Source organism: Salmo trutta, chromosome 26 (genome assembly GCF_901001165.1).
Source record: "Salmo trutta chromosome 26, fSalTru1.1, whole genome shotgun sequence".
Classification (NCBI taxonomy): domain Eukaryota; kingdom Metazoa; phylum Chordata; class Actinopteri; order Salmoniformes; family Salmonidae; genus Salmo; species Salmo trutta.
Genome location: NC_042982.1, coordinates 15619763 through 15633885, shown reverse-complemented (window position 1 = coordinate 15633885; position 14123 = coordinate 15619763). Strand labels below are relative to the sequence as shown.

Below are 14123 nucleotides of genomic sequence, written 5' to 3'. Positions count from 1 at the left end.
TGTGGAATAAGTTAATGGGGCAGCAGGTAGCCTAGTGGTTAGAGCATTGGGCCAGTAACTGAAAGGTTGCTGTTGTTCTGCCCCTGAACAAGGAAGTTAACTCACTGTTCCCCGTAAGGGCCGTAATTGTAAATAAGAATTTGTTCCTAACTTGTCTAGTTAAATATATATATATTTTAAATCAATTAAAAAGGGGTATGAATTCTTTCTGAAGGCAGTATAAGTCATTAGTCAAACCCATCATATTTAAGTGGTAGGCTTAAATACCTGATAAGTCCACCACATGCATAGAGGGTGAATCGTTCTAAAGGGAGTATCTCTTATCCCTATCTGAAGTTTTGCCCTCAGATGACCCCAGCAGTGTCTGGTTGTGATAAAGATGCACATTGTTTATCATATGGAAGCCACAGGCATACAACTGCTGCGTTTTGAAACAGATGGGGACGGTTTGATCCCGGCCTCCTTCCTTGGCTGTGGATCTGTGTCACAAATATCCAACATGCTTTGCGTGGGCACATGCGGCCAAATAAAGCATTATACAATGAAAGAGGAACTTAACCATTGACCCCTCCTTGAAAAGAGGAATCTCTTTTTCTGTGAAAGGAATGTGGAGACTGGAGAGACGGGCCATGTCATATACTGTGGAACACCGGGTTAATGTGGTCTGAAACACACAATCCCATCAAAACATGGCTGAAATATTAGTCTGTTCTGAGCCAATTCCGGGTTATGATTCCTGTCTATGCAAACTCGGGCCTTTCCCTGAATAACCACACAGACTCGCTGCAGTCAACCCTGTGTTGTTAAACAGGCATGGCCAAACACACTTGCTTCTGTATCTGAATCCTGGCGTTACTGCCCAATCTCACACACAAACACACGACTGCCCTTTGAGTGAGCATGGAATAATGGTAGCGGAATGGGGAAAGGGAGAGACTGAAAATAAAATGGCAGATGGCTGGTTGGGGCAGTGGAGAGGCAAGGTTCTAACAATTTGAGCTGCGGCTTAGCTTGTCCAACGTTGACGAAATATGCGTTCTTAAACCCCTGTAAATATGCACATTGTGTATTGTGATTTTTTTTGCATTGTAACTACCATATCTTTATTCATATCAGTCTCTTAGAAATCAATTGACTCAACATTCACAGCTACATGCGTACTTCATAAAGTCATCCCTACTCTCTCTGGGCAAGGCTAGCACACTTTAACAACACAACTCCATGTGACGCGCTGCTACGAGCGCTGCTACGAGCGCTGCTACGAGCGCTGCTACGAGCGCTGCTACGAGCGCTGCTACGAGCGCTACTACGAGCGCTGCTACGAGCGCTGCTACGAGCGCTGCTACGAGCGCTGCTACGAGCGCTACTACGAGCGCTACTACGAGCGCTACTGTGACGGTCTCCATTGAGGCAAGCATATCCTGAGGTGGGTCGCTCAGATTGTCAGAACAGCGACATGGTTTATGTTGTTTATCGTCTGCTGGGTGACCCAACCAACCTGTTGGTCGGGGCCAGAGAGTGCAGCTTGTCAGACATGACTGATCTATGTGCTGTTAATGAAGTTGTGGCTTGGTGTCCCTGGGGTGTCAATAACCGCTCATGCACACATTCATCAGGACTCTGTTGCCGAGTGCAGCCGGATGCTGCAGTCTCAAGTACTGTTGCTATTCCCAATGGGCGGATATGTTCCATAGCCAAAGGATAGTATGGCGTGTGTTTTCATTCTGTCCAGCATTGTTATCCCAAGCTATATCATTTCACACTTCCACTCGTAGAAAGTGATATCCCCCCTTTCATTGTAGATTTGGATTGTTTTTATAGATGGTAATGAGGCTAAACACAAACGAATGGTTGGACTGTAATTTATGTTAATCAACACCATTCACATGAATCAAAAATAGGCAAATTTAAAAAAACGATATGGTAAACTACAATGAGTGTACAAAACATTAGGAACACCTTCCTGATATTGAGTTGCACCCTCCTTTTGCCCTCAGAACAGCCTCAATTCGTTGGGACATGGACTCTACAAGGTGTCAAAAGCGTTCCACAGGGATGCTGGCCCATGTTGACTCCAATGATTCCCACAGTTGTGTAAAGTTTGGCTGGATGTCCTTTGGGTGGTGGACCATTTGTTGATACACACAGGAAACTGTTGAGCGTGAAAAACCCAGCAGCGTTGCAGTTCTTGATGCACTCATACCGGTGCGCCTGACACCTACTACCAGACGCCTTCAAAGGCACTTACATCTTTTGTCTTGCCCATTCACCCTCTGAATGGCACACATACCCAATACATGTCTCAATTGTCTCAAGTCTTTAAAATTGTTATTTTACCTATTTCCTCCCATTCATCTAAATTGTTTGAAGTGGCTTTAACGAGGGACTTCAATAAGGGATCATAGCTTCCACCTGGATTCACCTGGTCAGTCTGTCATGGAAAGAGCAGGTGTTCCTAATATTTTGTACACTTAGTAAATGTGGTTAAATTAGTCACCAGAGTCTTACATTTAATAAATAGTAAATATAAGTCTATTAGTTCCTATCTAAGAGCCTCTGTTGTCATATCCTTGCAGCATTAGCTTGAGATGCTCAGTTTATTTTGTTAAACCACTACAGTTGGCCTGTCTGTGTCCCCACAGCCTGACCCAACCCACAGAGCAGCCCACCCTCCCGGGATACGGTTGAGCAGTGAGCATGTGAAGCGCTCAACGACGCAGCCCAGTATCACAGACCATTAGCAGCCCAGTCAACGCTTACTCGTCACTCACTCACTCTCACCCGTCTCTCTAGTCACACCCACTACCCAGCCCCTACTAATATCTTCGGCTGGGGCTAATAGGATTACAGTAATGAATATCACAAGCTTTTGACAGCACCGAGCTTCTTAGGCTAATTAAAGCCCCAGAAACACCAAGTTTTATCCCAGGCCTGACAATATAGATCCCTGGGTAATGATTGATAATCAGACCTTAAGACCTCTACTCCTTCTCTTAACTCCAAAGTCCTCCCGAAGATAACCGGCTTAATATAAATGGACGTCAATAAGAGGTTTCTGAACAGAGAGCTTTTTGACACATTTCCTTGTTATTTGCAAGGTGTCTCGGTGGAGACGAGATGAGAGGGAGTGTAACAAGATCAAAGACTTCTTATGGAATGGCTGCCTGTGCTTTCCCTGATGCGTCAATACCCCCAACGTGTTTAATGTACCGTAACGGCATAGAGCAAACCAACAACAGTGAATGTGAAATCGCAATGCGTAGTTAAGCTGCTGTTTGGACCTCTGTTTTCCACATAAAAAGAGATTTAAGGGTTGCAACACCTCGGCAGCTGTAGTGGTCCTTTACTTTCTTCTTAACGTGTGACACCAAACCCCACATTTCCCAAGCTCCCACTGCAATATGTGATGCATCTCACACACACACACACACACACACACACAAACAAACAAACAAAAGGCACTTCGCTGTAAAAAACACCATGTGATGTGTCCAGTGGGAGAGAGGGAAGGAGGTGATAAAAGCAATGGGAGGTCTGGGAAATGGCTCTGTCTCTCAGATGAACAGCTACCTCCTGGCTGGATAAACAAACATTAGAACCACACACACAGCTCTCACAGGCTCGGCTCTGCAGGAGGACTGGGGAGGACAGGGTTTCATGTGCTCCCCACAACTGTTCTTCTAGCTTATTGGTTTAGATATAGAACGTGGAGAGGAGGGGGGGGGTATTCAAATATCATCATTTGCATTGGAAGCACAGTGCTTCTGTTCTGAGAAGCTAGATGGCTCAAGGTATATACTCGCTATGAATATGTAAAGGTGAATCAATTCAATAAGAATGCCACTCATGATGCTCAGTATCTGTTCCTGGTATTTATATTAATGTAATGACACTTCAAAATGAATTAGTAATAATTTCATGATAGTTTAATGGCTCGTTAAGATACCATACATTTGTTAAAGCAAGATTTGATTTGAATCCCTGTTGGATAGAATCCATTTTCCACAGATAGTCAGACTACTTTTCAGCCATGGAAGCCAGCCAAGCTACTGTGGTTGAAATGACCCCCCCGGCCTGCTGTCATTGAAGCATTGAAGCAGTTGTCTTTTCCGAGGCTAAGTTTCTCTCCCCTTGGTATTTTCCATGCCCACATTGTGTTGTTGTGGCTGCTTGGCTTTCAGAACACGGCACACTGGGTCGCGGAGACGGAACGTTAACAGCAGCATTAGATAAATCAATAGGTTGAATAGCGCTGTGAGGACCCAGGCGTTCACAGGGGAGGTGAGGTGAGGCAGGCAGACAGACGGACACACGCAGGCACATTGTGTCTCAGGGAACAGGGTGTCACTGTTTTGCGCCTGCTGGGTCATCAGGAGAAAGACAGACTACTTGACAGGAATGCTTGCCTAGATTCATCAGTGGGGGAACTGTACAAGCTGTGTGTGTGCGCATGTTTTGTTTGTTTTTATTTATTACCTTGGCTGCCGTGAGGACGCTCTCAGTTAATCCAAGATGAAGCCATAAACCTGATTTGCCATCCTATGAAGTGAATGAGTCTGCCTGTAATGCTCTGGCGCTCTTATTGGCTGCCTGCTTTCCAACTGTGCACCACTAGTGTGCCTGTGTGTGGCCCATCAGACTGAAGCATTATTTCAGTGCATTACTGAAGCCATCTGTCCTCTTCATTGTTAGCATCGTTGTGGGATTTCCATGTCTGTGTGTCACATCTCTTTTCCGCAAAACTGTTGGCTGCTCTTTGATGTAAACGCTGTCCTTTACTCATATTCTATGATATTGTTTTGTCCCAGCTCGGTAAAGATGCTTGTATAAATCAGTGTGTGTGTGCACGTTTTTCAGTAACTACAAATAGAATCATATTAGGCTGTGTATTCGGCCTATCTAGTGAAGAGTGTACACGCTTGACATTTATTGCCTGCAGCTTTTAACGAGGAGAATATTCATATTAGAAGGCAGACGGCCAGACAGGCAGTTAGTAGTCCCAATTCTGCTGATGTGAGCCTAGCCTAGCCAATCCCTGGGAGGTAGATCACAGGGTGTCTGTGTTGCCAGACTGACACGTAAGAGGAGACACATCACAAGTTGCAGCTCAAATGGAACCCTATTCCCCATATAGTGCACTACTTTTGACCAGGCTCCAATGGTTTCTGGTCAAAGGTAGTGCACTTAGCAGGGAATAGGGAGCCATTTGGGGGGCAGCCAGTGTCTCAGGTCTCTCTGGGGATCTGGAGAACGACGGGCGGCGAGTACCGGCACTTTGGTCTTCCTGCTTGTAATTCATTAAAGATTGCACCTCTTTCTCCTCCTTCCTTGAACAAAGTGGTCTCGCTGTCATAACAATGAGATTTGGCATTTTATTGTTCTCATTGGCCCACTGAGTTTACAATCCGCCCGACACTACATATTGATTAATCACTTGAGTCTTTAAACGCCCACAGGCCACATCAGAAGAAATCCACTTTTTTGAGCTGAAAGGCGATGGCCAAATATTACCCATAATGTTGCACAACGATTTAAGTTAATAAGTCATAGTTTTAGTCAACGTATGATATACAGTGTATTCAGACCCCTTGACTTTTTCCACATTTTGTTACGTTACAGCCTTATTCTAAAATGGATTAAATATTTTTTTCCCGTCATAATACCCTATAATGACAAAGCAAAAACAGGTAAAACATTTTTTGTTGCAAATCTTTAATTTAATTTAACAAAAACTGAAATATTACATTTACATAAGTATTCAGACCCTTTGCACAGTACTTTGCTGAAGCACCTTTAGCAGCGATTACAGCCTCAAGTCTTTTTGGGGATGACGCTACAAGCTTGGCACAACTGTATTTGGGGAGTTTTTCCCATTCTTCTCTGCAGATCCTCTCAAGCTCTGTCAGGCCGAATACACAGACAGCTATTTTCAGGTCTCTCCAGAGATGTTAGATCGGGTTCAAGTCCGGGCTCTGGCTGGGACACTCAAGGACATTCTAAGATTTGTCCCGAAGCCACTCTTGCGTTGTCTTGGTTGTGTGCTTAGGGTTGTTGTCCTGTTTGAAGGGGAACCTTCGCCCCAGTCTGAGGTCCTGAGCGCTCTGGAGCAGGTTTTCATCAAGGATCTCTCTGTACTTTGCTCCATTCATCTTTCCCTCGATCCTGACTTGTCTCCCAGTCCCTGCTGCTGAAAAATATCCCCACAGCGTGATGCTGCCACCACCATGCTTCACCGTAGGGATGGTGCCAGGATTCCTCCAGACAGGACCCCGATCAAACATCTCTGGAGAGACCTGAAAATAGCTGTGCAACAACGCTCCCCATCCAAACTGACAGAGCTTGAGAGGATCTGCAGAGAAGAATGGGATAACATCCTCAAATACAGGTGTGCCAAGCTTGTAGCGTCATACCCAAGAAGACTTGAGGCTGTAATCGCTGGCAAACGTGCTTCAACAAAGTACTGAGTAAAGGGTCTGAATACTTATGTAATTGTGATATTGCAAATTAAAAAAATATATATTTATAGTTTTTGCTTTGTCATTATAGGGTATTGTTTGTCGATTTGATGATGGGGAAAAAATGATTTAATCAAATTTAGAATAAGGCTGTAACGTAACAAAATGTGGAAAGAGTCAAGGGGTCGGAATACTTTCCGAATACGCCGTATGACATATCCAGCTCCAAACCAGCCATAGCTGGCTAATCTTTTGAATACGGAATAGGCCTAGTAAAAGAAAAATGGCAACAGAATATTAGCTAGCCAGATAAGGTTAGCATGCTAGCAAGCTACGCTGACAGTGGTCAGTGCACTTCTTGCTAATGTTTATCAACTCCACGTGGAAATTCCCACACCCACTTCATGAATAGGTATAAGTAGCTTTCGTCATTCTTCGAAGGTGTAACCTAAACGTGCACATCCTTAGCAAATTCTATAATAATTGAGTCACATTATTCGTAATTATGAGGTAGGCGTTAAGCCGTCTCCATAGCTCTGTGTTTCTTATTGATTGATTTATTAATTGTACATCTGTTGGTTCCAGACTTTGTTGGGGAGCCATGAACCGTCGTCTGTCCAGCTGTGGGTATCCTACAACCGCCAGCCAATGAAAGCCGCCCAGTTCATGACCCGCCACCCAATCACAGTGAGTGTCCAGGCCTTCTTCGCCACACCAGAATATCCTCTCTGTGGCTCCCAGTAGACTCCTTGTCAAGAGAACAAACCTGTCACTGTATTGTTGATGAAACTGGGGAAATGTATTTGTAAGGAAACGCTATAGTATGTAGCTAGTATGTAGTTGACCGCTCAACATGAGTCAGAAATCACAAGACCAATCACAGAAAATACTGTAAGCCTAGATACTCCACTCACAGTAAAAAGCTGTCAATTCCATAACACTATTTATCTTAAAAATGTACATGTTTTTGTCTAATAAAAGTTGAATTCTAATCATCAGCTTTTAGTTGTGACAGAATTACCTCTATTTTTCTTAATAATGCCCGACACAAATAAGGAAAAGTGCTCAACGTCTCTCTTCTTCTCCTGCAGGAGTACTACATCGCTGACGCTTCGGAGGACCAGGTGTTTGTTTGCGTCAACCACGTCAACAACGTCACCCACCTGTACATCTCAGACACGCAGGGCCTGTCCTTCTCCCTGTCCCTGGAGAATGTGCTGTACTACAGCCCAGAGGGTTCAGGCAGCCACACACTCATCAGGTTGGCACGGTGTTCCTAGTCAACCAATCTTGGATTGCACATTTTTGTTCCAGCCCAGCACTAACCCATTAGATTCTGCTAATCGACTTATCACCATGAGTGTTAGCGTGTTAGTGCTGGGCTAGAACCAAAATGTGCACCCCTTTGGTGTCCCCCCCAGGAATAGATTTGGAAATGGCAGTGTTCTGGATGCGAGACCTGGGTTCAGATAGTATTGGTATCTTTCAAATACTTAAGCTGCCCTTGATTGAGCTTAATTGACACAACACAATCAAAAGAAAAGTCCCAAAAGTGCAAACCCTGCCCATGTGACACTCCAGGCAGGCACAACCAATCGGCCGAAGCATTTACATTTTTTTTTTTTACTATTTGAACCCAAGTCTAAATATGTTGAAGTGGCTAACCGTTAAGGCAGCCTAATTAGTAGGCTGCCTTCTGAGATATGTGGTGTCTTGCTCGGAACAAACTTAACAGAACTCACTTTGATCAACCAAACCTTCCTTGATCAAATACACACGCCCTTTGATCAAGTATACCCACTTTGATCAAGCGCACCCAGCCAACTTGATTTATTTTGAAGGAGAGATGAGAGGAGGCTGTTCTTCCAGAGCTTCATCTGATCGTTCCAGAGCTGGGGGACCTCCTGGTGTGCATTCCTCGTGACCACGATGAGTCAGCTTGAGTGGCTGTCTTCTCCTCCGTGTTGGTAAACAACAACAGGGCCCTTTGCATGTGTTTACATCCCAGTGACCAGGATGTTGGATGTTTGAGTCCCTGTTGTCATGGCGCTGCGGTGTAGCGTAGTGCGTCCAGGGCCTATAATTATTCAAATGACTGCGTTCCCAACACGTCTCCAGCTGCCAGAAGATGTGTTGTGTGGTGAGAGCGGCTTGATTGCTTCTTGATAGTGAGGCGACCTCACGACGGGAGCAGACCACGGGTTTCCTGCCAACATAGCCACAAGATACACTGTGTTGTTTTTTATGCTAATCGTGTGTGTGTCTGTGTGTTTGTGTGTGTGTGTGTGTGTGCGCGCGCCTGTGTGTGTGTTTCATCCCAGGTACTTTGCCAGCGAGCCCTTTGCTGACCTGCACCGCGTGGAGGGTCTGCGCGGCGTCTTCGTGGCCACACTCATCAACGGCTCACTCAGCGAGGACAACATGCGCTCTGTAATCACCTTTGACAAGGGGGGCACCTGGGAACTGCTGCAGGCCCCCTCCGCCGACAGCCTGGGAGGAACACTGGACTGCCAGGTAGCTAGCTAGCTGTTACAGTAACATCTGACCCGGTATCAGTGGTTAGAGAAAACGTCCACCTACACCCTGGTGAGTTTCTCCTAACCACTGATACAGGGTACTGCTGTCAGCTTCAGCAATATGACATCATACACATCGGAGCAACATCCTGCTTACGGACGTCAACAGCAGTATTAAGATTAGGGCTGTGATGGTACCAGGATCGCAATATTTGTTCCGTGGTATTAATGAAAACACGAGGCAGACCAAACTCTTTGGTCCTTTAACAACCTGCTGTATGTAAAATGTCGGGTGCTGTAGCTTAGAAAATAAATACAGGTGACTCTGGATGACATCATAATGATGTCTGTTTCCAACATTAGGGCTGTTTTCCTAAATCATTTCAATCCGCTTTGTTTCCTTTCTGCGATACTAGCGAGTGTCGTGATATTGGCATTGTCCCGGCCCTAATTAAGATCTACCCGAGATTCCCACGGTTAGCTCTTATTAATGTAGGCATGCCTGAAGGGAGGGGAAGAATTGGGAAGAGCCAATAAAGCAGAATTGAATTATGTTGTTGTTGATGTCTGTAAGCAGGAAGTTGCCCTTTTGTGTTTTGTGCTGTCGTTGTGCTGAGTCTGAGTCCTTTGAGGAAGGGATTGGGGGTTGGGTAATATGAACCTACATTAGGGGTTAGGGACAACAGCCACTGTGTGTGTTTGCATTCTAAAGGGGAAGTGGGTTTGGGTGTAAACAGTTGTGTTTTGTTTGGTTTTAGAAAGTGGTCGTGTCCCTTGCACAAAAATGTATGCACTCACCACTGTAATTCGCTCTGGATAAGAGTGTCTAAATTGTTATATTTTAAATGTAGCTTCACTTCTTAGAAAATACTATTATATTTTTGATTTATTTATTGAGGGTTTTGTCAGAGTGATTGTTGTCTCCATTGACCTAACACTTCTCTCTCTCACTCCATCTCTCCCTCCACAACGCCTGTCCATCCCTCCCTCCAATCCCCCCCTCTCCTCTCTAATCCTCCCTCTATCCATCGCTCTTCTATACCCCCCGGGTATTTCTCTATCCCCCATCCTCTCCCTCTATCCCCTCCCTCTATCCCCCATCCTCTCCCTCTATCCCCTCCCTCTATCCCCCATCCTCTCCCTCTATCCCCTCCCTCTATCCCCCATCCTCTCCCTCCATCCCCCCATCCTCTCCCTCCATCCCCCATCCTCTCCCTCTATCCCCATCCCCTCCCTCTATCCCCCATCCCCTCCCTCTATCCCCCATCCTCTCCCTCTATCCCCCATCCTCTCCCTCTATCCCCCATCCTCTCCCTCTATCCCCCCATCCTCTCCCTCTATCCCCCATCCTCTCCCTCTATCCCCATCCTCTCCCTCTATCCCCCATCCTCTCCCTCTATCCCCCATCCTCTCCCTCTATCCCCCCCATCCTCTCCCTCTATCCCCCCATCCTCTCCCTCTATCCCCCATCCTCTCCCTCTATCCCCCCATCCTCTCCCTCTATCCCCCCATCCTCTCCCTCTATCCCCCCATCCTCTCCCTCCATCCCCCATCCTCTCCCTCTATCCCCCCATCCTCTCCCTCTATCCCCCCATCCTCTCCCTCTATCCCCCATCCTCTCCCTCTATCCCCCATCCTCTCCCTCTATCCCTCTCCCTCTATCCCTCTATCCCTCTCCCTCTATCCCTCTATCCCTCTCCCTCTATCCCTCTATCCCTCTCCCTCTATCCCTCTCCCCCTTATCCTCTCCCTCTATCCCCCCATCCTCTCCCTCTATCCCTCTCCCTCTATCCCTCCCCCTCCATCCCCCATCCTCTCCCTCTATCCCCCATCCTCTCCCTCTATCCCCCATCCTCTCCCTCTATCCCCATCCTCTCCCTCTATCCCTTATCCTCTCCCTCTCTTTCCATCCTCTCCCTCTCTTTCCATCCTCTCCCTCTCTTTCCATCCTCTCCCTCTCTTTCCATCCTCTCCCTCTCTTTCCATCCTCTCCCTCTCTCCCCCATCCTCTCCCTCCATCCCCCATCCTCTCCCTCTATACCCCATCCTCTCCCTCTATCCCCCATCCTCTCCCTCTATCCCCCATCCTCTCCCTCTATCCCCCCATCCTCTCCCTCTATCCCCCCATCCTCTCCCTCTATCCCCCATCCTCTCCCTCTATCCCCCATCCTCTCCCTCTATCCCCCATCCTCTCCCTCTATCCCCCATCCTCTCCCTCCATCCCCCCATCCTCTCCCTCCATCCCCATCCTCTCCCTCTATCCCCCATCCTCTCCCTCTATCCCCCATCCTCTCCCTCTATCCTCCATCCTCTCCCTCTATCCCCCCATCCTCTCCCTCTATCCCCCCATCCTCTCCCTCTATCCCCCCATCCTCTCCCTCCATCCCCCCATCCTCTCCCTCTATCCCCCCATCCTCTCCCTCTATCCCCCCATCCTCTCCCTCTATCCCCCCATCCTCTCCCTCTATCCCCCATCCTCTCCCTCTATCCCCCATCCTCTCCCTCTATCCCTCTCCCTCTATCCCTCTCCCTCTATCCCTTATCCTCTCCCTCTATCCCTCTCCCTCTATCCCTCTATCCCTCTCCCTCTATCCCTTATCCTCTCCCTCTATCCCCCCATCCTCTCCCTCTATCCCTCTCCCTCTATCCCTCCCCTCCATCCCCCCATCCTCTCCCTCTATCCCCCATCCTCTCCTCTATCCCCCATCCTCTCCCTCTATCCCCCATCCTCTCCCTCTCTTTCCATCCTCTCCCTCTATCTCCATCCTCTCCCTCTCTTTCCATCCTCTCCCTCTCTTTCCATCCTCTCCCTCTCTTTCCATCCTCTCCCTCTCTTTCCATCCTCTCCCTCTCTTTCCATCCTCTCCCTCTCTTTCCATCCTCTCCCTCTCTCCCCCATCCTCTCCCTCTATCCCCATCCTCTCCCTCTATCCCTTATCCTCTCCCTCTCTTTCCATCCTCTCCCTCTCTTTCCATCCTCTCCCTCTCTTTCCATCCTCTCCCTCTCTCCCCCATCCTCTCCCTCTATCCCCCATCCTCTCCCTCTATCCCCCATCCTCTCCCTCTATCCCTCTCCCTCTATCCCCATCCTCTCCCTCTATCCCTTATCCTCTCCCTCTATCCCTTATCCTCTCCCTCTATCCCTTATCCTCTCCCTCTATCCCCCATCCTCTCCCTCTATCCCCCATCCTCTCCCTCTATCCCCCATCCTCTCCCTCTATCCCTTATCCTCTCCCTCTCTTTCCATCCTCTCCCTCTCTTTCCATCCTCTCCCTCTCTTTCCATCCTCTCCCTCTCTTTCCATCCTCTCCCTTATATCCCCCATCCTCTCCCTCCATCCCCCATCCTCTCCCTCCATCCCCCATCCTCTCCTCCATCCCCCCATCCTCTCCCTCTATCCCCCATCCTCTCCCTTATCCCCCATCCTCTCCCTTATCCCCCATCCTCTCCCTTATCCCCCATCCTCTCCCTCTATCCCCCCATCCTCTCCCTCTATCCCCCCATCCTCTCCCTCTATCCCCCATCCTCTCCCTCTATCCCTCTCCCTCTATCCCCCATCCTCTCCCTCTATCCCTCTCCCTCTATCCCTTATCCTCTCCCTCTATCCCCCATCCTCTCCCTCTATCCCCCATCCTCTCCCTCTATCCCCCATCCTCTCCCTCTATCCCCCATCCTCTCCCTCTATCCCCCATCCTCTCCCTCTATCCCTTATCCTCTCCCTTATCCCCATCCTCTCCCTTATCCCCCATCCTCTCCCTTATCCCCCATCCTCTCCTTCCATCCCCCCCATCCTCTCCCTCCATCCCCCCATCCTCTCCCTCTATCCCCCCATCCTCTCCCTCTATCCCCCATCCTCTCCCTTATCCCCCATCCTCTCCCTCTATCCCCCATCCTCTCCCTCTATCCCCCATCCTCTCCCTCTATCCCCCATCCTCTCCCTTATCCCCCATCCTCTCCCTCCATCCCCCCAGCCTCTCCCTCCATCCCCCATCCTCTCCCTCTATCCCCCCCATCCTCTCCCTCCATCCCCCATCCTCTCCCTCCATCCCCCATCCTCTCCCTCCATCCCCATCCTCTCCCTCCATCCCCATCCTCCTCCCCTCCCATCCCCCCATCCTCTCCCTCTATCCCCCCATCCTCTCCCTTATCCCCCATCCTCTCCCTTATCCCCATCCTCTCCCTCCATCCCCCATCCTCTCCCTCTATCCCCCATCCTCTCCCTCTATCCCCCCATCCCTCTCCTCTATCCCCCATCCTCTCCCTCCATCCCCCATCCTCTCCCTCTATCCCCCCATCCTCTCCCTTATCCCCCATCCTCTCCCTCCATCCCCCCATCCTCTCCCTCCATCCCCCATCCTCTCCCTCTATCCCCCATCCTCTCCCTTATCCCCCATCCTCTCCCTCTATCCCCCATCCTCTCCCTCTATCCCCCATCCTCTCCCTCTATCCCCCATCCTCTCCCTCTATCCCCCCATCCTCTCCCTCTATCCCCCATCCTCTCCCTTATCCCCCATCCTCTCCCTCCATCCCCCCATCCTCTCCCTCCATCCCCCCATCCTCTCCCTCCATCCCCCATCCTCTCCCTCTATCCCCCCCATCCTCTCCCTCTATCCCCCCCATCCTCTCCCTTATCCCCCATCCTCTCCCCCCATCCCCCCATCCTCTCCCTCTATCCCCCCATCCTCTCCCTCCATCCCCCCATCCTCTCCCTCCATCCCCCCATCCTCTCCCTCCATCTCCCATCCTCTCCCTCCATCCCCCATCCTCTCCCTCCATCCCCATCCTCTCCCTCCATCCCCATCCTCTCCCTCCATCCCCATCCTCTCCCTCCATCCCCCCATCCTCTCCCTCTATCCCCCCATCCTCTCCCTTATCCCCCATCCTCTCCCTTATCCCCATCCTCTCCCTTATCCCCCATCCTCTCCCTCCATCCCCCATCCTCTCCCTCTATCCCCCCATCCTCTCCCTCCATCCCCATCCTCTCCCTCCATCCCCATCCTCTCCCTCCATCCCCATCCTCTCCCTCCATCCCCCCATCCTCTCCCTCTATCCCCCCATCCTCTCCCTTATCCCCCATCCTCTCCCTTATCCCCCATCCTCTCCCTCCATCCCCATCCTCTCCCTCTATCCCCCATCCTCCCTCTAATCCCCC

At 49.3% G+C, this 14123-nt stretch overlaps 1 protein-coding gene across 1 annotated transcript in view; it reads left to right on the top strand.

The window, feature by feature from the left end:
* LOC115162808 (sortilin-related receptor-like) overlaps nt 1-14123 on the top strand; it is a 52540-nt gene that overhangs the window by 27549 nt on the left and 10868 nt on the right. Inside the window, exons 7-9 of the mRNA XM_029714229.1 lie at nt 7041-7142; nt 7547-7716; nt 8777-8969. Of these exons, the coding sequence (XP_029570089.1) occupies nt 7041-7142; nt 7547-7716; nt 8777-8969 (465 nt within the window). The remainder of the gene's footprint in view (nt 1-7040; nt 7143-7546; nt 7717-8776; nt 8970-14123) is intronic.